The following is a 26,959-nucleotide window of genomic DNA, read 5'->3' on the forward strand; positions in this document are numbered from 1 at the left end:
ACGCAGAGATTGCATTAACACTTCTTTATGTAAACAGGCTCTTACTATTCTCAAGTGTTGTGTTAATTAGAGCAGGCATTTCTGTGACAGCTTCTGATGAAACTTAATTACCTTACTCTCATTCAAAGCTCTGCGGAACTCCCTCCTGGGTGATGCTGCTAACGCCTTACTCAAAACAAACCCTTGTGACAGGCCTCATGAAGCTAGGGCTCCAGGTCAGTCTGCATATGCAACTTTTCCAAACCTACTACATGAAAACTTAAGGTCATCAGATGCCATACATATTGACAGTATAATATAATGACTTAATATTAGTGGGAAAATAGGAAATCACTTCATATACTATTGCAGTCCCTCAGTATTTCACACAGAAACATATGTAGAGCAATCATTGTCTTCAGCCCATTTCTATGCCTGTGTGTGCACCAATGGAAATCAACAGTGAAAGAGAGAAAATTATTCAACTACAAGTTACAAATGAGGATTACACAAAATAAAATATTTTATATGGTTCCTTAATGGTGTTAGCTTTCCATTTAAACTATTCCCTGAAACTTTACTCCAGGCTTTATTATTTTATGAATCTCTTCTTTAAGGTTTTACAGTTTGCTTCAGAAATTGTTTAAAAATACAACATTAGATGAATGATATTGCAAGACACATGGACAAGAAAGCCTATTTGAACCATCTTGATTCATCCATCCAGAAGCGCCCGAGCATTTCCTGATTATTGCATCTCATTGTTTCTTAAATTATTCCAGGGTTTTTGCCTCGACTACTCTGGAAGTCTATTCCGAGTTTTGGCCACATTTTGTTTGAAGAAGGACTTCCTGACATCAGGCCTAAAATTACCTTTTTACTAGTTTGAACCTATGTCATCCCAACTCCCGTTTAAAGCATTTTTCCAGATTAATATTTTCCATTATGCACTTCACAGTCACTTCTCAAGCACCTCCTTTCCAGGCTAAAAATCTCAAATCTCCAGTCTTTCTTTGCAATCGAATGGATCAGCCTGGCACAAGGATTAAACCTCATGGTTCTTCTGTGCACTGCAACGACCATTTGAATGTCTCCTTGCTTTTGTGGTGACCAGAAATAGTCACAGCACTTAAGATGTGGTCAGACTTGACCACTTGAGCATTATCTACTCTGATTAAACTCTACTGCTTGGGTTATGCATTTCATTGGCTTTGTTGTTTGCTGATTTGCATAGGTTGAAGAGATTGGGCATCGAGTCTACTGGACTCCTGATTCCCTTTCAAATTCTTCCTTCATTATTTCAACATTATTTTAATGCAAATATTGCCCAATTTCCCTCATATTTATGTGCAGCACTTTGCATTTATCAGCATTATATTTCATCTGCCATTGTTCTGCCTGCTCACATATTTTGTTACGCACTCAGTTCATTCCTTCTTTCTTCCCTTCCAATTCTGGAGGACTGACTTGTGTTGACATCCAGTTACGCAGGTGCTGGTTGACCTCTGGTATCTCGCTAACGTGCTCATCCTTCACTTGAGCCCAGAGAGGATTTGGATGCTATTTTGCCATCGGGTTCATTACAGATGATCACAATCTGTACTTGGCTGACATCCACACGTATATTTTCAGGAAGAAATCCCTGTAGCAATCAGAATGGGAACCTTGGCAGATATCTTTTCCTCCCCGAGCAATTGTGACTAAGATCCGTAACTGACCTGGGGCTTGTGCCTGGGATCTTCTCGGTTTGTATGGCTTAGTTCCACACTGTAGGTTGCATTGAATGGAGGCGACGGGGATCTCATCTGCTGGCTGGAGAACCGACGAGAGCCCTGTCTTGCCTTTTTTTGGGAAGGGTTGCTGCATCATGTGATGCTCAGGGACCTAACAGGCCATCAGCGGGCCTTCCCCAGGATCAAAGGCCATGGGGGCAAAAGTCCTGCCTACTGGGAACTGTCAGCCAATCAGAAGCTAGCAGCTGTATTGAACGGCAGAGCCAGTGGGGAAGTGGTGGCTGCTGCCAGTAAGACACCCACCCAAGGCCTTGGATCATTGCTGGATCCCAAGCCACCAGTGATTGGGTAGATGTTGGGGGGATGGGTGTTATTGGGTGTCACAGGATGGGAAGGGGTGAAGGGTATCCGCAGCAGGGGCAGGGGATGACTCTCAGTAAACACTCTGTTCCTGATGCTGGCTCCCTGCAAGGACAGGGGCACCGGCTGTCCCGTATTTTAAGGGATTGCCCCTTATTTTGATTGTTTGTCCCACGTCCCATAATGGATGCCTTTTGTGCCATGTTTCTAGGACACCCTGTGAGAGACTGAGCCTGGGAATCTCAGTTGAGTGACTTGAGTGGGGCTGCAAGTCTGAGTCCGCCAATCAGGAGATGATAATGTTGTGACTCCACAAGTTAAGTTGTAAGTTTTAGCTGCTCAAACCAGACCCCTCCCCCTCCACACCCTCTTCCCCATTCTTTTGGTCACCTATAACTCCGCACCCCACCACCTCACTCTCAAGTTCACCAGCATTCCCCACCCACTCTTACAGTCACAACAACACTACCCACTAACCCACCCTCTCCTGGCCTCACAATTGAAGTGTCCCTTATTTCAGAAGAGTTAGTCACTTTGCTCAAGCAACCCTGCACATGTTTGCTTGTCATGTTCTGGATGGTAAGCCTCCTACCTACCGTTGGGTTAATATCACCAGCGGTGGTTTGAGGCCCTTAAGGTGGCATTAATTGCCCACTTAAAGGCCTCAGTTGGCGGCGGGATGGGAAGGTCATCCACAGGCCCGTCCAATTAAGGATGGCAGGTGGCCTTCCAGGAGGGCCAATGGGAGTGTCAGAAGCTATGGGTGGCCACCAGCCCCACAGGGAAAGGTGGGTGCTGCTGCTGCATGTGAATGATCGTGAGGGTACATCTCAGATGGAGACACTCTCTCGAGACTTGTAAATATTACAAAATATATTGTGGCCATAGCTGTCAGGCCTTCATTGTGGTCTTCTTCATGGTTGTGGCCTCACAGCCCAGCAGATCCACGGAATAGTTTGATATGAAAATATTCTCAGTTTTGATTTATTTTGCCTGGCAACTTCATCTTAAACTCTCTAGATTTAGGAATATTGATATTTTGCAAGACAATGAAGAAATACTAAAATATATTTACAAATGTAGTCCATTCCTTGTTTTCAGATCTTCCTTTTTTCCCCTTTCATTATTGCCAGCAGACAGATTAAGTGATCCTTTATTTTAGTGAGAAAAACAGGGACTTGAGCTTGTATCCTTCACCTGGGTCAAAGGTAAAGGCTAAGCCAGCACTTCCATGCTGTGGCATTCCCTGGCAGGCAGCTGCCAGTTGTCAAGGAGTTCAGCTCCTTCCGAAAACTTCTGAGCACTTTCCCTTCTCTGTGCTCGATGACCTCAAGGACCTTTCAGCTATTACTAACATTAATGAGGTTCAGCTTATCATTATCTTTCGGCTGTCTGACTGTCAGACAAAAAGCTGAACCCTTGCTTTTTTGTGTGAGCTGACATGAAAGAACATTCCTTGCTCAAAGAATAGGACTCTACTGTGAACATTAAAAAAAATAGTATTTTGGCCTAAATATTTGAATAGTCTTTCAAAAAAAAGTGGTGCAGCGGGTAGATAATGCAAGTTTTTGTGCTCTTGCACAAAGACAAATGCTGAACACCATTGGCATTTTGCCAGTTTTCAATACGAAAATAATAGTAACGTTTCAGTACTTTGACTTCTTTATTTAAAATATGTAGCTGCAGTAATATGAAAGTTCTGTTTAATGATGTGTCGATGTGCTCTGCTGTCATAAATTGTTCAGCAAAATCTAATAATGACACATAGGTTAATGTAACATGTGCTTTTAAATAGATTTATTATATACTGCCTGTAATTGCTAATCATCCAATTGGATTTATTTATCTTCCCGCATACAGGTGAAGCAGTTTGTTCACGTGATAGCAAATATCTATAAAGGGCATGAGAGGGCCACAAAATCACAACTTTGTTTTCATCCTATTTGATTTCATTCTTCCAGAATACCAACCCCATTATCTTCTCAATTTCAGCATTTAGCTTTGAATGAGCCCAGTGCCTTGGTTGAAACTACGTTCCTAGCATCCTTTGAGGCCTATTAAATTTCCAGTATTAGAATGAGATCGTAGGAAAGGATGCATCAATTATTTGAAGTTCTGGGAACTATGGCACATTGCAGGAATTAACACAACAGACACCTTCGTTAAAAAATATGGTTAGGTTTTTCTCCACTGGAATATTTTTTGAGGGAAAGAAAATGTAGGCACATGTTAGATGTCCGTTACTTATTTAAAATAGAAATCATGTTCATAGGTGTGAAAAACTCCATGGGGCCTGTTTAATTTTGAGAACCCACACAGAACAGACTAGTTTCAATTATACCATGCATGTTCTCATCATTGTCTGAAAGATCAAAAGCAAATTTTCCACATGTCAGGTCAAGCTTGCTTATGTCTTTATTCTCTTTACAGCTTAATTGGTGTAGTACTGTAGCATAGCAAAGACAACTGCAATATTTTGTGGCAGTTATTGCTTGTAATGGGCTCATATGGAATAAAAATTAATGAATCCCTCACAAAACTTTTAATCGATGGGTCAAATCCATTAGAGTTGAAGTAATCTGGAAGTTAACCGCCTTTATTAAAATTTAAGTTGCATATGAGAAAAAAGCTTATGTTGCAATTTTGACATAATAAGAATTATTTTACGTTCAGAGTGGAATGTATCACGATCCTTGGCCAGACCCCAGGACGTGGGGGGAGATCTGGTTAGGGAGCAATAGCGTTTTATTTAAAGTAAATAAAGGTTGATATTCAACACACCTGCTTTCGGAATAAAGCCACAAGATTCCATGGGTTTTGAACAAAAAAAATGCAAAATTTACTATACAAGTTTAGAAAGATAAAACAGCTTACAAAATATATCTTATACTCTAACATTCTGTTCTCCTCGGAGAGGAGAAGGAGATTTGGTAGAGGTGTTCAAAATCATGAGGGGACAGAGGAGATAGGAGAAATCATTCCCCCTCATAAAAGGATTGAGAGCGAGATGGCACAGATTTAAAGTGATTTGCAAAAGATGCAAGTGCGGTGTAAGAAAAACCTTTTTCATACAGTGAGTAGTTTGGACCTGGAATGCACTGACTGGAAGTGTGGTGGAGGCAGGTTCAATGAGGCATTCAAGAGGGCATTGGATGATTATTTAAATAGAAACAATGTGCAGGGTTATGGGGAAAAGACAGGAGAAGACGCTGAGTCATAATGCTCATTCGGAGAGCCAGAGCAGACAAGATGGGCCGAATGGCCTCCTTCTGCACTGTAACAATTCTGTGATTCAGAATTAACATGAAGTACACATGAATTAACAGACAAACTGTAGTCAAACACACCACACTACAGAGTAAATGGCAGATGCAACCAATGTATTTCTCAAGAACCCACCCAGACGTTGGTATCCACTGTGAGTTACACAATCTCTTTAAGCTCTGTCATCTTCACAAGGGATTCTAATTCTCTACTTTCAAAGATCTAGCGTTGGAACTCCCTCATAGCTGATCTGACTCAGATTGCCTTAATGACTGCTGCCTTCTAGAGTTTGCTCCTCAGGACCTCTCCTGAGCCCTGACTGCCTGGGGACTGCTCACCATATCACCTCTGCTGCCTGGAGCCTCTTCCCTTACTTCTGAACACATCCAGTCACATAGGGTTTCTTGAGCCCCAACTCTTGGCTGTGCTGAGCTATCTATAGCTCCCAAAGCTTCTTCTAAGCTGAACTTCCTTAGCAGCACAGATAGCAAATGGCTAATGGGACTTCATCTGAGCCCCAATTGCACAGAGTTACCAAAGGGCTCCCAGTGCTAACAGCAGCACTTTAGCTGCATGGAACTAGTCACCTTCTTCTTCACCTGTTCATGACTAACTGACTGACTAAAATTGACTGACCTTTGAATTGATGTGGGGAATCTATCAACACACTCACAGCGGGTCCCACCCTTGTTACTAGGTAGGAACCACTATAGCTGCATTGGAACATTGTAGTAATTATAGTTTTTGGGAAATGTAGGATTGTAGTTTTAAGAATAATCCTGTGTTGTAACATTACATGATTCATGTAACCCAATGGTTAGCAGTGCGGGGAATCTCTAGAAGAGTGTTCTTCTTTGATGCACATGTGTGGTTGCTGCTGTGTCTTGTCAATAAAGTTAAATGTTTCTACTAGAAAAGTTGTCTGAAGATCAACTCTGTAACAAACTGTTAATGAGGATGGGATCAGATTCGGCGCTGTGCCTCGCCTAGCGATTGTGAGTATCTAAGTTTGTTAAAAATAAAAGAAGATATACTCATCCGCAACATTATGGTTTGGATGATTCGATCCCTTTGAGCTAGCCACAGACAATTAGCCTCAATATATGGAACCTCTTGTGTTCTTCTTTCAAGCAAGCAAAATCACGGGGCAGAAAAAGAGGAGAGCGATTCTCCTGTGTATTTGTGGGAGCAAAACCTACAGTTTAATTCTAAGCTTGACTGCCCCCAGTACCCCAGATTCAAAGACTTTCAGCGAATTGGTAGATCTCATTAAGGGACATTTTCAACACAAGCCCTCAGTCAAAATGCAAAGGTTCAGGTTCAATCCACAGAATAAAGCCCTGAGAGAGACAATTGCTACCTATGTGGCAAAATTAAAACAACTAACGGAATATTGTGGTTTCGGTGAAACCCTGAATGACATGCTCAGAGATCATTTGGTATGTGGCGTGCAGGAAGACACTATTCAGTGAAGATTGCTGGCTGAAGTGAATCTTGCTTTTAGGAAAGCATTAGAAATAGCGCTGACGATGGAAAGCACTTTAAAGGATTCACAAGCAATTCAAAGGGCACAAAATGCTGCCACTCTCCTGGCCGGGTGAGAACATTCAGCCGAAAGTAGCGTGGAAAGCTGAGACTCTGCTGCGAAGTGGGAAACAGCCCCCACTAACCGAGAGAGTAAACAGCTTAGCAACTAAATTGAAAAATAACTTTCATTGATGTGGAAACAGTGTTCTAGCGATTGGCAATTTAAAAAAGTAGAATGTAATCTTTGTCACAGAAGTGGACACATAATGAAACAGTGCAAAGTGATGTTTAAACAGGCCTCCAAACAGTCTGTAGTGTAGAAGAGCTAGAAACAACCAGTTCTGACATTTATTCATCATTCAACGTGAAAGTTGGGAAGACAGAGCCAATATTTGTTACACTGCAAGTGAATGGTAGACCATTAAAAATGGAGGTAGATGTGGGTGCTTCTACCACTGTAATAGGAGAATACACTTTCAGATATTTAAATTAAGATGATCAACAATTAACTGAACCAGCTAGAAAGGCTGAGGGTCATAAAAGCTGTTCTGTTCTCAGAGTGGGCAGCACCCATAGTCCCTGTCCTTAAACTAGGCCAGACTGTCCCAGTCTGTGGGGACTATAAAATAATGGTCAATAGACCAGCCAAACTGGACAGGTACCCTATTCCCAAAATTGAAGACCTATATGCCAAACCGGTAGGAGGGACACCATATACAAAGGTTGACATGACTCATGTAGATCACCAACTGGAACTGGATGATGGGGATTCGTAACCATAAATAACCACAAAGGGTTATACCAATATACAAGCCTGCCCTTCAGTGTTTCCTCAACCTGTGCCATTTTTCAGATGGAGAGCTTACTACAGGGACTACCTCAAGTTGTGGTCTATCTGGATGATGTATTGATAACTGGATTTACAGAAAAGGAGCACTTGACTAACCTTGAGGAAGTCCTGAAGCGATATTTAGAAGCAGGAGTGCGCATGAAGAAGGAAAAGTGCATTTTTCAAGCAAGTGAAGTCATTTATTTGGGTCATCGGGTAGATGCCCAAGGCTTACACCCAGTTAAAGCAATAAGAGAGGTGCCTGCACCCAAGAAGCACTCTGAACATAAATAATTTTTAGGGATGATAAATTATTATGGGCGATTTCTACCAAATTTTATCCACAGTTCTAGTCTCTCTGCATTCACTGCCAAGAAAATACCAGTGGTGGTTTTGGGAGACACTCCAAAAATAAGCCTTCATGAAATTAAAACTCTCTTCAAATTTGTTAGAGCACTATGACCAGATGAAGGAATTGGTGCTAACCTGCAATGCTTCTCCCTATGGAGTGGGAGTGGTACTATTTCACAAAATGGATGACGGTACAGAGACATCAATAGTATATGAATCCAGGACACTTACCACAGCTGAAAAATGATATTCTCAGGTCGAAAAGGATGGTTGGCCAATTATTTTTGGTGTAAAAAAATTTCACCAATACATGCACGGGCAACATTTCATGATAGTATCAGACCACAAACCACTTTTAGCGAGGAAAAGGCTATCCCTCCCATAGCTTCTGCAAGAATACAAAGATGGGCCCTAATTTTGGCAGTGTATGTGTATACCTTTGTACATGAACCAGGGATTCATATAGCAAATGCTGATGCCCTAAATCGCCTTCCTTTGCAAGGAAATGATGCACATCTTCCAATCCCATGGGAACTTGTGTTAATGTTGAATATTCTTGATTCCTTACTGGGCAAATTATGATCCAGTCCTGTCTTGAGTGAGAGACTAAGTGTTACATGGTTGATCCCAGGAACCAGCCTCTGGTGAATTGAGCCAGTTTTCAACCCAAGACATGAGATGAGCAGTCAAGATAGTATTCTACTATGGGGTGCACAAGGAAGGGAATAACTTTTAGTAGAACTACGCAGTGCCCTTCCAGGGGTCTCCCAAATGAAGATGATAGCTGAGAGTTATCTGGGGATGGATAGTGATATTGAAAATATGGGAAAACAGTGTGTGCAGTGTCAACAGCTACAGAAGTTGCCAGTGGCAACCATTACGCCCATGGGAGTGGCCTGGTGGACCCTGGGTGCGATTGCACATTGACTACATTGGTCCTTTCCTTGGAACCATGTTTCTACTGATTATAGATGCTCATTGCAAGTGGTTAGTCGTTTAAGAGCTAAAGTCCCCAACGTCCGGTGCTACTATAAAAGAAATATGCCACCCAAGGATTGCCAGAGGTAATCATCTCAGATAATGGTACTGCATTTACAAATGCTGAATTCCAACAATTTATCAGCCTCAATGTTATCAACCACGTGAAGACTGCATCATACTATCCATCATCAAATACACTGGGGGAAATGACAGTACGAACTTTTAAGAGAGGAATTAAAAAGTTAACAGGTGATTCGTTGGAGACCAACTTTCTCCTTTCCTATTTCACTACAGAATGACCCCTCCACACTACGACAGGAGCAATACCTGTAGAATTACTGATGAGGCGCTGTCTTCAAACAAGACAAAGCCTGATACTTCCCAATTTGGAGGGGAAGGTGGAGAAAAGTCAAGGGAACCATAAAGCGACTCATGATTTGAATAGTCGTGAGCGACAATTTACTGTTGGAGAAGCTGTATATGTAAAGGACTTTGGTGGAGGACTGAAGTGGTTACCTGGGTAAGGTGAGTTCTGTGACCGGATCACTGTTGTACCAAGTGGAAGTGGAGGGCCGGATCACTGGTAAGCATGTGGATCATTTAAGAAAAAGAGAGATACCCCAACAAAATGATGTTCCACCTGTAACCATTACTGAAGCAGTGGTTCCTGTTGAAGTTGCTCAACCAAGGACAGACATGCCCAATGTCATTGTCAGAGTCAAAGACACTGAACTGCAAATGCTTAGTGAGGTACTCGATGTTAATGCGGTTCCTGAGAATGTGCTCCTACAAAATAATCTGAAGTCATGGAGCTGCAACGTTATACATGGATCAGGAAACCCCCTGAAAGACTGAACTTGTAATTTCATGACCTTTGTAAATATTCTAATGTCATGAGATAAATATCCTTATAAATACAAAATGTACAGAAAAGTTAAAAGGGGGAGGAATGTAGTAATTATAGTTTTGGGAAATGAGGCTTTAAGAATAATCATGTCTTGTAAGATCACATGATCTGTGTAAACCAATGAGTTAGCAGTGTGGGGGGACCTCTAGAAGAGAGTTCTTCTTTAGGTATGGGTTTGATGCACATGTGTAGTTGCTGCTGCTGCCTTGTAAATAAGATTAAACGTTTCCACTAGAAAAGTTGTTTGAAGATCAACACTATAACAATCATGCTATACCTTAAAATGTTACAATGCCCATAGACTGCGAACTTACATAACACAAACAGACATAATGAATTGAATGCACAACAAGTGGGAGAATCATTGATTTGAAGATCATTATTCTAAACTTAGAAATATTTAATATGATTTTTTGTCCTGTTTGCCTGCCTAAATTATGAAGGTTCACACTCAGAAAATGCATCTATTTGAAACGGTTTTGTCCATTTGCTTCCATTATATTGTACGCTATAATTTGCTGTTAAAACATGTCTTTATCAGATTTTATCCATAAACTCTGTTACATTTCCCCAAGGCAATGGACAAGCAGTTTGGTTTTGGGTTCGGTGGCAAGGATTGACAGGCAGCTTGATAAAAGAAATGTGTACATACAAATCACCTGCTTTAAGAAGAAATGTAAATTCACAAACAAACTTTATTAACCAGGGCATAAAAGCCCAAATACAGATACAGATCAAGAAGACCATTTGGTGTGTCTTCATCTTGCCAGTCAAACCCTACAGTGTCCACCAGCAGCCCCCCACCAAACATATCATTCCAGTATCCAATGAATTCTTAAACGATTCCATGTTTCTTGTTTCCGCTACAAGACCAATCTTCAAGCTAGAATCCTGGACCTGGATTTTCACAGGGTCATAGAAACTCTCTGGACCTTCCAAAATGGCAGCCGGGACTCGGATTCAAAGTTCCTGCCCCTATTGATGATGGATCTTATTTTTACAGTCGGGTAAAGGGGGCAGGATGCGACTCACGCATGAGGGAAACCCAATCTCAGCAGGGCCGTTTGAACTCAGTGCTGAGTTCATACAGATGTAGCAAGGATCTTAACCTGCAGTGTTGGAGTCACAAATTTTTAGAGTAGATATAAATGCTCTTGAAGGGCAAATAGGTCTTGATGTGAAGTTATTTAAATGCCCAGTGCTTTAAAATAAAAAAAGGCTGCCTGTGTCAATGAGAGGATAGAAACCCTCTGTTCTATTACTTACAACATCTGTTTGTTGATATTACCCTAAGGGCTCTTTAGGAATGCTTGTCTGCTTTCCATAACCTATAATTATCTCAGCAGGCGAGCTCTAAGTCCACAGTTTAATTGACAGCTCAAAGAGGTTATTAAAGGAATAATTGTCTTCGATGCAGCCTTATGAATAGGAGTCTGTTTGTTTTTTATAAAGGATTAAGTGCTTGAGGTGATGCAAAAATTTTGAATGGGCTTTCAAGAATGGGAGTGTTTTTTATGATAGTGAAGGCTGGGTAATAGATATTTAGACCTTTATTTTATTTCATCTCAGCTGGCTCTTGACGTCTGTCCATGGTGGATACTGGATGAGATGGCACAGAGGGTGTAAGGGCCAAAGGTTTGGAAGGGGCCAAGGGTGATGGCTAGTTTGGCCTGGGTTGTCAAGAGTTGGCATAAGAGCTATAAGGAGCATGGGGTGGGTGGGGTACAGGGGTTGGCATGGAAGGTATGAATGGTCATGGGGTGGGCAGGGTGGCATGATTTGAAATTATTTGGGCGTGGGGAGTGGGTGGGGGCATGAAGGTATGAGGGGTGAGGGCTAGAGGGTCTCAAATATAAGCAAACAAAAAGGGCGAAGTCCCAGAGAACTGAGACTGGCCTTTTAAACTGCCTGCCCTGGCACTTGACTGCCCCTGTGGCTATCTCCAACCTGTGTCAGGGGGCGGTGGGCCTGACCCAACCCTGTACCTTACCCTCCAGAACAAATATCCTGCCATTCAGGGAGATTCTCCCGAGGTGGGTGAGGTGACCCAGGAAATTTCCCAATTTGCATTGCCCATCTCTGGAGCGAAAATCCAGGCCCTGGTGTTTATATTGGAATTGTGTCCAGTGGTGTCTTCCACAAGGGAATTGCAAGTGAGATAGACAGTGCCTAGTACATTCATCCAGATTGATTCTAATGCCTCTCTGCCTCACTCCCAACATTGTTGCAGTATTGTTTCTTAAATAATTATAGGGTTTGTGCCTTCTGAATTTTAATTCTATTTAATTGTGATATAGAACCTGTTTATACCCTGAAGAGACAAGAATTCTACTTTCCAATAAGGACCACCATGAACAACTAAAGAGGTAAGATACACATACAGAGGTTGGGATTTTCTGGCCCTGTTGTGGCGGGACCCACCGTGGGCGATTCGGCAGCCCGGCCAAAGGTCCATTGACTTTTGGCAGGACTGGATGATCCCGGCGGCAGGTGGGGAAGTGAAATCCCGCACAGGATCTTTCGACAGAGGACTAATGAATGCAGAGGCTCCAACTCTGAAAGTAGTTTAACAGCAGGCCTGATGGCACAGATGCAATGGGGCAATTCTAACTGAACCCAGCTGGCAAGAAGTTGATGCGATTGGGTCAGCTGCCTATATTATACTCCACCGATTTTCCTTTGCATTGAGTTCAAGACATAAACCTGTTGCACAAACTGGTTGCTATAGTTACCTACAAAACAACACCTGCTGCATTTTAAAATAATTCAAGAAGTTCACAGATCTATACTGTCATGAAGACAGGAAACTGTGACTGAGTGAGAGCTACCTACAACTTCAGCAGCTAACCACAGACATATTGAACTGTTGAGACCTGTCTCTAATATAAAAACAAGAAGATACTGATAAAAAATGGCTGTCATGAGTCATCTGATGGCTAATACTGTAAAGTTGATGACTTCTCTGGAAAGTCTATATGAATTTCACTGCAGACCTGTTACCTGGAATTTTGCATCTGGTTGGAGTGGTTGGAGGGGTGGGGGGTGGGGTGGTTGGTGGTGGTGTCAAGGTCCACTTCAGGCATTAGAGGAAGGCATTAAGGGTGAAAATTTCTGGACTTTGATCAGATACTCATCAGACATTTAAAATCCCCGTGGGGATGAAATTACCCCCATCTCCTGTTGATCTATATCTTGAAATGTGTCAAATGTTTTGGAGATACAAAGATCAAAAAATGGGATTACCTGGTCTACAACAATGAATACATGACATGCTAATTGACTTCCCTTCTGGGAATATACAGACAGGAGATTATAAATAGTTCTGCCAATCAGAATGAGAAAGAACAAGGAGGAGGAGAAAGAAACATGATGGTCATCTAGAACACTTCTGGAAAAGAGCAGAAAAGATCTCTCTCTGTCTCTCCCTGGGAGCTAAATGGTTGTTTCCAACAGGGTGCAGACCTGAATAAAATCAACTCTAGAATTCTACAGGAAATCACTAACTTCAAACAGCTGTAATGTTCAACAATCTATTCCTCAAAGACAAGTAAAGGACTTAATCGTATATAATTTTATCCTTTTATTGGACTCTAAGGGTAGAATTTTGCCCTTGATGTGCAGGTGGGTCCCAACAGCTCGGCACGGTTAGGCAGCTGATCGCCGCTGCTGAAACGGGCCCTGCCGCCATTTTAAGTGGGTGGGCCAATTAAGGCCTGCCCGACGGGAAGCGCTATGTGCTTCCTGTGCGGGGGGGAGGGAGGGATTCCCCAACTGTCACAGTGCACACTTTCGTGCATGCGTGCGAAAAAGCGTACATCTCCCTGAGACTAAGTGCTGCCTCAGGGAGATCACTTACAGTGTTTGAAACTTTAGAGGTAGAAAAATAAAAAAATTATTAACATGTCCCCTTCCTATGACAATGTCACATGAGATAGGACATGTTAATAAATATCACAAAAACTTTATTAAATTTTTTAAAAACAGACATGAAACCTCATCCCGCCGGTGGATGAGGTTTCATGTCTTTTCAGAAGCCCGCTGGGGCTCCTGGCCTGCCCGCCAACTTAAGGTTGGACGGGTGGGTCCTTTAATCATTTTAATTATCCTGTCAATGGCCTCAATTGGCCATTGACAGGTCGGCGGGCGGACACCTGATCGCGCTGATCCCACCCCCCCCCACCCCCGCCTTCCTGAATATTTAAGTGGGGCGGAATGCGGGTTCCCCCTGACGTCATCCCACGTCATTTTCGTGTTGGCGAGCGGGCCCCGCCCCCAGCTCGCTGGCGGAAAATTTCTGCCCTAACTTTCCTACTTCTGATGTGTGTGTGAGTGTGTATTTATTATTTTTTCTTGGGTTTAGTAGCTAATAAATTTACTCTTTTCTTAACTCAAGAAAACTTATTTTGATTGGCTCCTTTTTACAAATAAATACATTTGGATTGGAAACGGCTATATGGGAAAAAAAGTTTCAAGAACCTTTGTTGCGACTAACCGAGAGAGCTGAATTAGAGGGCAGCCAGCTCACTCCTCCTCACCCAGTCACAACAATGTTAATGCCAATACTCTCTTACATAAGCAGAGAATATGCTGTGAAGGGATTGGCCGAACAATTATATTATTACATCACCAATCTGTTCTAAACCTCTAATTTATGCAAAGTTTAACTGAAAATGTAAAAACAAATTGCAATGTAATAGTTTGCACTGTGCTTCAACAGTGCCTTTTAAAGTAACTCTTTACAAATCACATATTGAAAGGTGTGCTTTACTGAGGTAAAATAAATCACAATGTTTACTTATTTTAAGGCTTTGCATATCCTGTGATCCCAGACTTGATTTATGTGGTCGTACATATCTATTTTCTTGATATTGGTATGGAAGTGCTCCCATCCATAACATAATTTGGCAGACAACTGGCTGGATTTTACCAGCTCTCCGGGGATAGGCTGGGAGATGTGGTGGGGCGCTGATGCCTTAAAATGGTGAGGGAAGGCATGGATGGACTGCCCATTATTTTTCCACCACCATGGCATTTTACCAGTGTTGGGGAAGGTGGAGGATGGCTGTCCCATCCAGAGGCCAATTGAGCCACTTAAGCGGCCAACTCTTCCTCTGCCGCTGTTAGTTCATCAGAAGCAGGCGGACCCCTCCGCTGCATGGGGAGACCACATGGTGAATCCTGGTGGTCTCCCTGCAGGCTCGGAGGTGGCTACCCTATGGCCAATTAGCACTCTGAAGGCCATAAAGGGGCTCCCTGTTGGCAAAGACCATCCCCATGGCCACCCCCCCTGCCCACATCAGCACCCCACACCCTTCACAGGGCCTGCCCCAGTCACCAAACTGGTTGGGTGGGAAGCCTGCTCCTATGACATCCACTCTGCTAGGTGCAATCCTGATATTGGCTACCACTCCTGCTGATGTTTCTGAGACTGCTGCCAACCTTCTGGCTGGTGTGGCATCTCTTGGGGGCAGGTGCCAGTCCTTCAGAGAGTCTGGAGCCCTGATGGCAACTAATTAGTTGCTGGACAGCTGAAACTATGGCCGGGTGTCCCACAAAACATTGAGGCACAATTGCCCCTGGCTTTCAGGCCTGTAGTCAGGCCTCTGCCACGCCTACAAAATTTCAGCCAATGTCTCATTCATTTTATTTATCAATCTAAAGCTGGAATTAAAACAGGGGGTAATTAGAATACATTCGTGAATCAGATTACAAGTGGGTTTTTTTGGGTCAATGGCGGGGGTGGGGCGGGGGGTGTGGAGGATGATGAAGAGGATTGAAGTGCAATTAGGGTTTATTCATAGTCCATTTGTCGAATTGGTGAATACTGTTTTGGGGTTGCTACCACTACTGCAGATACAATAAAATCACACCCTGAATCTGGCATCAGAAGCTGAACTGGTGCTGAGACAAAGCTACATGAGACTTCTTGGATGGGGAAGTCTCAGTCTGCTTTGCTGAAAAGTTGGTTTAGGGCCTTAAGCACCTGATTTGGGGTAACAATTCTATTGCAGCACTCCTGGTCTGTGCCAGAAGTGCATCTTGCAAAATTTCACACCTCCACACCATGATTTCCTCCCACTAAAATGTCAAAACCCTTGCACTACAACTTTAGAATTGGCGGAAAGCTGTTTTGGTTTCACACAAGCGTTAAACCTGTGAATCCCTTGCATTTTTGTATGTAGAGCATTTTCAGCTTCTGATAGTGACCAAAGGGCCCATGGTATCTGATTTCACATGCACACTGTGAAGTTCTGTCAAGAGTGGTTCTCTTCCTTGCGAAGGGATGACGACTCTTGCTCCCAACAATAAGATATCATGTTGACAACTTAATTCAGTTTTATGGGCATAGAATGGTTTTAACTCTTCAGAGGCTTGTGCATTTGACTATCTTTGCAATACCTGTTTTCAGACTTTTGATAAAATTGGATCCCGGTTTGTCCAATTATTTAACTGCTTCGCACAGACCGGAGAGGAGTCCAGGAAATTTAACACAAGTCCAACATCTTGAGACACTGGAGCATGTGTGATGCTATCTGGCAAAGGAAGATGAGTGAGGCCATCTGCATTTTCTATATGCACACCTGGATGGTGCATAAAGGTGTACTCATATGCTGACATCAAAGCCCATCTTTAAATTCTGGCAGAGGTTATCGGCAGAATTGCTTTAGCTTCACTAAATAAGTGGCTTGTGATCTGACTTGTGTCAACCATGCAAATATTGATGGAACTCCTTTACTCCAAATATGATGGATAAGCCTTCTTTTTCAAATTGTGAGTAACCATTCTCGGCTGCAGAGGGTTCTGGAGACGTATCCTGTTGGCCTTTTGGGTTTGACTTCTGTCTTTTCTTCTTGTGTTTGCAGCAGAGTTTTGCCTCGTCCTTCATTTTGATTTCATAGTCAGCCAAATTTCTCTCTGGTGAAATGTTAACTTGGTTCGGTTCAGAGGGGTTGAGATACCCATTCGCATCTTGGAAAATTCCATGACTTCTAATGCCTCCTTTGTCTCAATCGACTGATTCTTCAGTTCTTCTGTCTCCTTTTTGTATCTTTTGGCTTCCTCCTGGAACACTGAACATTGCTGAGTTTTTTCTGCCAACGGTTTCTTCAGTTGGTTCAGAGTGGCACCGCATTCATTTCACTTCTTTTCATGATTTTTCTGAGGAACCAAGTCTGACCTGAGGGATCCTTGCATCTTGTGAAGGTCCTTTGGTTTTCTTATCTCATTCCAAAAGACACATTATATTCCCTTATTAACTCAGGAATTCTTCCTGTTCTAACTTGAAAAATTTCTGACTAGTTGAGCTTAATTTCTTTCAACCAAACGTGGCTCAGAAGGCTAGTTCCTTCATCTGTTACAACAATCACTGGCAACTGGGTTGTCTGTTGCCTGAAGGATACAGGTACAGAGGCAATGCCTTTCATCTGTATTGCCTCTCTAGTGTATGTCTTCAGCTGAGCCATGGTTTCCTCCAAATTCAGTGGCTAAGTATCTTCACTTAGATGCTTGAAGGTGTGTTCTCCCACCACTGTGGTCGATGCTTCTGTATCAACCTCCAATACTAGAGGCTTCACATTTATTTGAAGGGTGATGGTGATTTGTTCAGTTTTCCTGGTCTTGAGATTATACAGGGTATAGATATCAGCATCAGCAGCTTCTAGCTCATTTATATTATCCATTTCAATCATCTTGGCCTGCCATCTGATTGGCAGACTTGATTTCACCCTGCATTGCTTTCTAACTTGCCCTTCTTTGTGACAGTAGCGGCATTCTGCCTCTTTAAATCTGCAGATTTCCAGTGCATGGTTATCCTCACATTGGTAACAATTTAATTTCTGAATCACTGGTGAGATGCTTCCAGTATTTCTTTTTGTTTTTTGAGTGGTAGGGACTGTGTCTCGCTTCACGGTTGTCTCCAAGGCTTTTGCACCATGCCTGGCGGTAGGTTTCCACACCAACTGAAGAACGGCGCCATGTTGCACACTCTGCAAAGCCTGCAAGTCCCTCTCAGCACTCTCCATTGCTAACGCTATCTCTATGGCGTGCTTCTGGTCAATATTAACTTCTGCAAGTAAACGGAGCTGAATGGCATCGCCTTATATGCTGCAAACCAAACAATCTTGCAACATGTCATTAAGAATATCTCTGAAGTCAAAGTGCTCAGTTAATTGTTTAAACTTTGTGAAATACATTATGATTGACTCACCCTTACTCTAGTTTTGAACTTGAATCTTTGTATGTTCACCAATGGCTTAGGCTGAAAATGTGCCTTCACGAGGTCTACTGGCTTATTAAAAGATCTGGAATTTGGCACATTTGGGGTCATCAGATTATGGGTGAGGTTATATGTCAAGCTCCTGCAGACATTTAGAAGAATTGCTTTTTGTTTCTCCTCTGCTTTTATTTCATTTGCCATAAAATATAAACCTAGGTGCTCTATGTACCAGCTCCAGTCTTCCATGGATGAAGTCGTACGGGTTGATTCTGCCGAAGAGTGATATTACTGATGAGTATATGTCCTTTCTTCCCTTAAAAAAATGAAGTACTCACATTTAAGAGGTGGGGTGCAGTGTTGGAGCTATTTATCCTCATCGCCAATTGTAATAAACTTGGTGTACCAAATAGGTTTCTTATTAGAAACAGTTAACTTTATTTACAGAGCTCCTGATGAAGCTACATGCTTGAACCAGGTCCACGACTAAAAAGCTGCGCCCTTAAGATTACCTGCACTTGGGGCTGATTCGTCTGTACATTCACATGATCCCCAAAACAGCATGAGAGGCTTTACTTACAATCACTACACAGTGAGTATTCAATCATTCCATTTATATGCTTTTTATTATTACTTTTCATTTAATATCTATTGACTGCCACTAACATAAAGGTTTAATTCCAGCAAATTTACAAGTTGAAACTGGCAATTTATGAAGAGCCAGCATCTGTTCTGAATGTTGCTATATTTTGTCAACATTTATATGAAGCACTATTTAACTTTCTCCCCTTTAGCCACCTTTCAAATAATCATTTCACACATGGCATCTGTTAGCTGACCTGCAGATGGAAGTGCATGGCCTGTGCATGACCCAGGAAAAATGTCAGCTCAGCCTCATTCCCACTGCTGTGACTATAAGCGACAGGGGAATAAGTCTGGAAAGTGGATAATATTAAAGGCCATTTCCTATATTTTGAAACAGAAAACTATAACTAGAAGTGCAGCATGTCTCATTACCCATGTGTAATTGTTCACAAAAAGAGCACGGCTTTTCAGAATGTTTAAACCTGCATCCATTAGGAAGGTCGTTGATGCCATGCTTCAGGGTGAAATATAAACTCATTGTTCAGCCAATGTCTAGTTTCGCAGAGCCATTAATTTGGTGGAATGACCAGTTGAGGTTGGCTTAACTGAGGTTTTTAAATAATGTATCTTAGCCTTGTTCAATGCAACATTTTTATCCTTTGATCTGCTTTGAGTATAGATCTCTTATTTTTCTCCATCATTTGTCTTTGTTGAAAACTTTATTTCAGTTTTTGTCAAATATTATAATGTGCGGAGATAATTAACTACAAAATATATCACTGTTTGTGACACTGTTGCATCGAAATAAATACACAGCTGCTCTTTTTTCTCATAGCCAAGGCATTGGCCCCTCAAAACGTGCCACCATCTGTGAATTGTTCATGGGCAGTTGTGCATTTCCTAAATGGCTAGTGCCATTCAAGCGGTGTGTCAATATCTCATAAGGTCTGAAAATGTGACCAGTTTTGATGTATGCCACACTCAAAAATAAAAACAGTTTCCAATGTTTAAATCTGAGTCACCCTTTTTGCAAATCTTATTCTAAATGGATGCTAATAATCATATTACATATTGTCAAAAGCTGCTCTAATTCACTTCAGTTATATGGTTGCTAAATTCCTGAAATATGGTGGTGCCCCATCAGTGTATTGCAATTGTGTTCTACCAGGTGACGAATGTGATTTGAGTCATCTTTTACACTTAAATCTCCGTGATAATAGCTTCCCTTTTTTAAAAAAAATCTTTGTGAAGTGACATTAAATTTTAGAATTATCCATTCTTGAACATTCCTTTCTTTTTGGAATATCCAATAATGAAACACTTTACACATTCTCCCAGGCAGATGAGCGTTATAAAAGTGCATGGGTGAAATATTTTAGCTCCAAGTGTTAGAAATCTGCAAGCTAGGGAGCAGCAGGTTTTCCAGAATTATTCACCGACTCTCGTCTAAGGTAACCCTTTTGCTAACCAGATTTTCACGTATTCCCAAAAGCATAAACTGTGTAAATAGAACAGCAGATGCTTGAAGGCAGGAGTGTTTGATCATAACAGATTGTAAACAGCAGGTGCTTCAAAGCCTCAGGTAACCCTAGACATTCAGCACTGATTATATACTATCTCTCTACATTAAAACACAGTTAGAGATGTACTCTTTTCCATAAGGGTATCAGTACTGATGTACCTCAGTAAGCGCTTAAAAAATTGTTACTTAAAATTGACAGGAATCATGTTCAAAATGATTATCTTTTGTTTTTTTTTTCTGTTTTTTATCCCTTGCACCATTATTCAGTTCAAAAAAAATGTTTTCCTTCAATTGATTTATGCTGTGCTCCATTGCCTTAATAAAGAGTATGAGGAAATAACCAGTTCCCAGCTCTCTGTTGAGGGATGTGTGACTGACTACGAGGATGCATGATAAAGTGGCCCCAGTTAGACATCTGCAATCTTTTCTCTCTGTTGGGAAACTGTCTCTCTTTTCCCACCACACTTCTCTAGCTCCAACTGTTATAAACTGCTCAACACCTTCCCTTTTATTGTTATTCCCAATTGCTCCTTCCCTGCTCATTGGCTGTGTTTCTCATTATTCCCCTCTACTATTCTTTCATTACTACTCACAGAAGGATTGACAGACAATGTTAGCTCATCAATATTTGTATTCATTTTATGAAAAATGTTTCGACATAAAATCATATCTGTGAAACCTATAACGTTTACACAGTGATGAATTCCAAATCACCTGTAACAATAGGTGATCAGCTCCACCTGTATTGTGTTGTTCGTACACAGTGGTGGTTTACAAATTATGAATGGCAAATTTCATTTCAGATTGTGGCCTTTCTCTCTGGGCAGCAAGTGTTGGCGCTTTGACTGGCCAAGGTCAAGAAAAATCGTGGCTATTTATCTTGTTGCTCCAAAGCTAGATTCCTTGCAAGAAGACCTCTTCCTGTGTTTATTTAGTAATATTGCCTCATTTACCTGACAACTCTTCACCAACAAGTGTTGGTATGCAAATTGTTCAAATGTGGTTATCTGGCAGCATTAAATTTTTCATGCATTGGGTCTAGTGTTTTGAGCGGGTGGTGGGGGGGGGGGGGTAACAATGTCAAAGGATGTGTTGACAATAGCACTAGTCAATAGATTAAATGGTATGTTTTGCACTATTTACCTTTTAGTAATGGCATATACTTCTTTCTCACCCATCTTCCTCTGCCAGGCACGCAACTTTCCATGGATGGTTGTCGATCTAAGGTAAATATGAAGGATTCAGTCATCTGTTGCTGTTTGGTTCCCTATAACTTCAAAAGTGTTTGGCTCATACATTTATACATCTGCTGAGGTACTTCGAACCCACTTTAACACAGAACAAAGATTCAGGCCCAGCAAAGGCTTATGGGTTTGATTGGCAGCTATGTCAGAGCTGGGAAAGGCGGACAGGGTCATTTTCAGATTGTTGTCCCCTTCGAGCCCCTTTCGAGTCTGTATGACCCTTCTTCAGAGCTCTGAAGAAGGGTCATACAGACTCGAAACATTAACTCTGTTTCTCTCTCCTCAGATGCTGTCAGACCTGCTGAGATTTTCCAGCATTTTCTAATTTTAGTGTACTGGTGTTGGGATCACCACAGGGCCTATTAAAGTTTATCTGTCTTTGTTTTTTACCTGGTTTTCCCTGGAATGTACTTGCACCAGTGTGAGCACTGGACTTTCTCATGGCCCCTTCCAGCCCTGTTGGCACTGCTGGCCCTCTAAGGAACTACCCACTCTCTTTGGCAAGGCAGCGACAGCCCTCAACATGGCTGCCACCTACCTTTGCTGCCAGTGCCAGTCAGGCAACTCCCACCTCCTGGAGGCACTCGGTGCCTCTAATTCGGCACCGAACTTGCCTCCTGTTCAATTATGCCACTTGTTTTTAAAACTAGCATTGTAGGAGCGACAGCGATAGAATTCATCTGGGTGTCTGGTTCCAGGCCCCACTTTGAAAATCCAGCCCACGGGATCTGCATTCAACATCATTGCACCTGCTTTATGTGCACAAAATGGCCTCACTGATAGATTTATTAATGGAAAGGCCAAATGTCTAATTATATATCAATATGTATTTATCTTTTTTAATGACTTACGTTTTTAAAAGTGCATCGCAAGATGTGCAAGAAATGCCAGGCTAGAAGTAGAAGACATTGAAAAGGGATGAAAGCTTATGAAGCTTAACAACGTTAATGATGTTGCTGGGGTTTGGTGGCTTTGGAAGTGTTCTTGGCATTTGGAAGTGTTGAAAGGGGAGTCATGGAATTTGGCAGCAATAGAAGTGCTCCTCCTGGGCCCCCAAAAATCTCTGGCCTGCAGCTAGGGTGATCAAAGGCCTCCCTTCCCATGGATTAGCTCACATCTCAGACCCACACTTGCTCAGAGTAGGACCCAGCTTATTTCTTGCTGCAGAATACCCACTTGACAGTTGCATCATTCCAGCAGGTTTAAGTGAGAGTTGAAGCTGAATTTGACTCATGCCTCCCAGAGACATGACTTCAGCTACTTCAGGGAAATGATTTGCAGCCAGGGATCCTGGCCTGTGAAACAGCAGGAGCCCTAGGAATGTGAGTCAGAGGAGAATTAAATAGAATGTAAAACACAGGAATGGATCATTTGGCACAACTGGAATATGTTCATGTTTGTGTTTCACATGACCCCCTTTCTACCCCTCTTCATCTAATCCCATCAAGATAATGTTCTGCTCCTTTCTCCCCATCTAGCTTCCCCATAAATGCATCTATTTGCCTCAACTACTCCAAATGGTAGCATGTTCCCTTTTCTAACCATTCTCTGGATAAAGTCGTTTTTTCTGAATTCCCTATTGGATTTATTAGAGACTGTCTCATACATACGGCCCGTAGTTGTGGTCTCCTCTACAAGTGAAAACATCTTCTCCATCTTTACCTTATCAAAAGTTTTCATAACTGTAAAGACCTCCATCAAGTCATCTCAGTCTTCTCTTTCCTAAAGAAGAGAGCAGCAGCCTCTCTAATCTTTTACTCCCTCAGTTCTAGTAACATTTTAGTAAATCTTTTTTGCACCTTCGTCAGGGTCTGTATATCCTTTTTATAAATAGAGACCAGAATTGTTCACAGGTGTAGATTAACATGTTCTTTAGAAGTTTTCTCTTTTCCAACCCTCCCCCTGTAGAAATGAACCTTGGTGCTTTGTTTGCTCCTTTTTAATATAATGATTGTATGAACCTGCGTCTCTACTTTTCGTGATTTGTGTATCTCCAGATCCCGCTGCTCCTCTATTCAATTAGACACTTACGTAGGTAGACTCTTTATTCTTCCTTTCAAAATATACATTTATCTATAATGAAGTTTATTTGTCAAGTTGTGAATGTCTTCTGTATTTTGTTGCAGTCCTTCTCAGTATTGGCTGCAACCTGCAATTTGGTGTAATCTTGCAAATTTTGAAATTGTATTCCAACTTCCAAGTATCATTTATGCAAACAGTGAACAGCGGTTTTCCCAGCACTGATCCTGTGGAACACCCCTTTTGCCTTTCTGAGGGATTACTTTTAAATTCTTATTCTCTGCGTTCCGTTTTGTAGCCATCTTGCTATCCAATCTGCTACTTGTCCTCTGCCTTCACCTTTCCAGAAGCACACAAACTGAACTAGTGTCATAGACACAAATACAAAATTTGATTTTAATTCACTGAAAAAAAATTGCTTTTCATTTGAATAAAACAAAAATATCCAGAGATGTCATTAGTAGTCTGCCATATTTGAACTGAATCTGTGTATTTGTTTTTAAATCTCTCTCTTTCACGCAATTGTGCATGCACTCATTGATCTGTTTATTTTAAAAAGATATCCAATGTAAACTGTAATGTATAAAGCTTTGCAAATTGATCCTTTAGATTATGTTATAATAATTTTGAAACTGAACAGGCAGCTACTGTTCGGAAATTTGTGTGCACCACATATGCTCAGACCATAGGATCTGGTCTCAGCTGCCAGAGTCACAGCTGGAAGCAAAACTATCAAGTCAAAGCTGAAGATTGTGGAAGAGACTGAGATCTTCAATTAAAAATATTAATGAAGGCACTCATTAACACAACTCAGTCAAATTGATAACCTATCAAGTCAAAGCTGAAGATTGTGGAAGAGACTGAGATCTTCAATTAAAAATATTAATGAAGGCACTCATTAACACAACTCAGTCAAATTGATAACTTTATTGTTAAGCTTAATCATGTTATTGTAAAATCTGCAATTTTGGGTTATTTTTATGTTGCAAATCCTTTTTATTAATAATAAGTTACAATAGGTTATCCTGACTGGCCATTCTAAATTGGAAGCTTAGACAGGTCTTTAATGGTTTCTCATTGGTAGATTTCCAGCAGATTTCCTCACTTTTGGTTTGTATGTGTTTCATTTCTTCAGCTCATTGATGCTGTTTTAATTAGAACTAATAAACAAGTATGACAGAGCAAGTATGCCTTCCAAAAATTGTTATACAAGAAATGAATGTGCATTGCAAAATGTTTCATATATAATAAATAGCTAGGGAGATGAATATTTACGGTTTGAAAGTTGCCCTGTTATTGGTAGTAAAGTGCATTGACAATGCCTCACATTATAGGCCAATTCCATTTATGGCCTCAAAAGTAATGTGATCCTGGCAGTGGTGGGGGGAAAATGGGGAATCTGGACATTGCCTAAACATTAAAGGGTGCTGCTGTCCAGTACTACATGGGAACTCAAAGATGCAGAGAGACCTGTTTGCCTGGTTCTGCTCCCTACTCTCATTTGTCTTTCAAGGGGAGGCCAGAGTTTCCATTCCTTACTAAATATGGTGAGAAACCCTGGAAATGTAAGAGACACACACAATCAGGGGAGCCCTGTCACTTTCCTAAGGGTTCCTGTGGCCTTCTGCAAGAATTTTAGCAAGAGGCGCGGAATCCCTGAAGAGGCTGGGGCCCACATCTTTAAATAAAACTTTAGATTGTATGTAATTTTCAAAGCAGTCACTACCCAGTAATAACACTTCACTAGCAGCTGGTTTCAATTTGTTATTTAAAGAAAAAAAACTCTCCCCATCCTCATATTGTTAGTTATTTCTCGGTTGTGCCAAGCTCCGTTACCAATTATATGATTGGGAAGGTTAGTTTCTATGGAGTATGTACTGGAGTTTCCTGGAGTGAACCTTAAGAACTTTGGTGCAATGGAGCTAGTTCACAGAAAAATAATTCACAGCAAAGACAATTCTCAGAACTTGAACTCTCAGTCATATTAATAGATGAACAGAACTGAAACTATTTAAACTGGAGTAAATAAGAATTAAAGGACACATGATCCAATGCAACAACAAAAGGAGTGGTTAATTTAAATGAAAGCAGAATGTTTAACTTGCGTCACAGGAGGAACATAAGCATAATATTAACAAATATCAAACAATTGTTTCATACAAAAAACAATGGTGTTGAATAAAGTAGTGCTGGAGAGAGCAGAGGTGGCTTGCTTTATTCACAGTCCATATGGCCTGACACTCATCTCTCACTTCATTTGATCCAAAAGTGGTCTCCCACTCTACCTGGCACTATCTCCCAACCCATTGCCTAAGCACACATCAGACAACCCATCCTATTTTATCCCCGAACATCAGTATCCAACTGCATGTGATAAATATTGCATCACACCCAGACAAGTGTATTATCAAATGCACCGGGTTTAGTCCTGGCCAATATACTTTGCCATGACCTGTAAGTGCTGCACCATTTTAACTTTTAATAACTTATCTGCATGGACATAAAATGAGAGATTGATTACTTAAAGGTTTGCTAAACAAAACAAAAAAATATGAAATCAGGCATTCTCCCAGGTGTGTTAAATCTGTGATTTAACATGTGCTAGATTAAAATATGTGGATGCTCTGCATAATGGCACTTTAGTACTTTATAATGTTTGTAGAACCATACCTATATCAAGATTTTTAAAACTTACATGTGTTCAGAAATAGCTGCTATTAATTGGGTAATGATGTCTGATTCTGCACACCTCTTACTGGGTGCTATGAATAAGGGCAATTTTTTCTTTTACGAAAAGTTAGGCCAGTGATGTACTCAGAATTACATAAAGCTAAATGCTTAAACAACCACGAGTGTAGAAAAGTACTAATACATCCTCAGCTTTAATATTCATTATTGTTGTAATTTTTTAATAGATTCACATGCTTATTTGATAAAACACACTGTATTTCGCTTTGTCACAAAAATGCATTGTTATTACAACACAAAATTCTAATGATTATTGAGCTCATACACAATCTTTTTACATAAGCTTGTTAATTTGAATCTGTTTCTTGTACTGATAAAAGTGAAATTGTTCAGTAATTTAATTTTAACATTGGACAAAAAGCACTGAAGACTTTTTAAAAATAATTTGGATTTGAATTATCCATATGTCAACCTATAAGCTTCCTTTGCCAAAGAGCAATTAAAGTCTGATTGACTCAAACTTGTGTTTATCTACTGCAATTAGACTTGGTGGCCTGAATGAGACAGCACCTAAACAAAGTTCCACCTGAGCAATTTCATAACATATTGTTCATTACAAGGTATAGGCTCTGGTCATAAAAGACTATATCATTGCTGAAAAAAGAGACATGCCTAGGCTTTTCATCTTGCACTCCTCAGGACATTTGCAAGAATACCAATATAAGGGGAAAACAACAATTTATATTGTATGTGAAGAG

The 26,959-nt window shown here is 41.2% G+C and overlaps 1 protein-coding gene across 1 annotated transcript in view; it reads right to left on the bottom strand.

The window, feature by feature from the left end:
* LOC121276601 (genetic suppressor element 1-like) overlaps positions 1 to 26,959 on the bottom strand; it is a 323,710-nt gene that overhangs the window by 266,164 nt on the left and 30,587 nt on the right. The window contains exon 2 of the mRNA XM_041185215.1: positions 21,394 to 21,471. Within this exon, the coding sequence (XP_041041149.1) occupies positions 21,394 to 21,471 (78 nt within the window). The remainder of the gene's footprint in view (positions 1 to 21,393; positions 21,472 to 26,959) is intronic.

The sequence above is a fragment of the Carcharodon carcharias genome, chromosome 3 (genome assembly GCF_017639515.1).
Source record: "Carcharodon carcharias isolate sCarCar2 chromosome 3, sCarCar2.pri, whole genome shotgun sequence".
Taxonomy (NCBI): Eukaryota; Metazoa; Chordata; class Chondrichthyes; order Lamniformes; family Lamnidae; genus Carcharodon; species Carcharodon carcharias.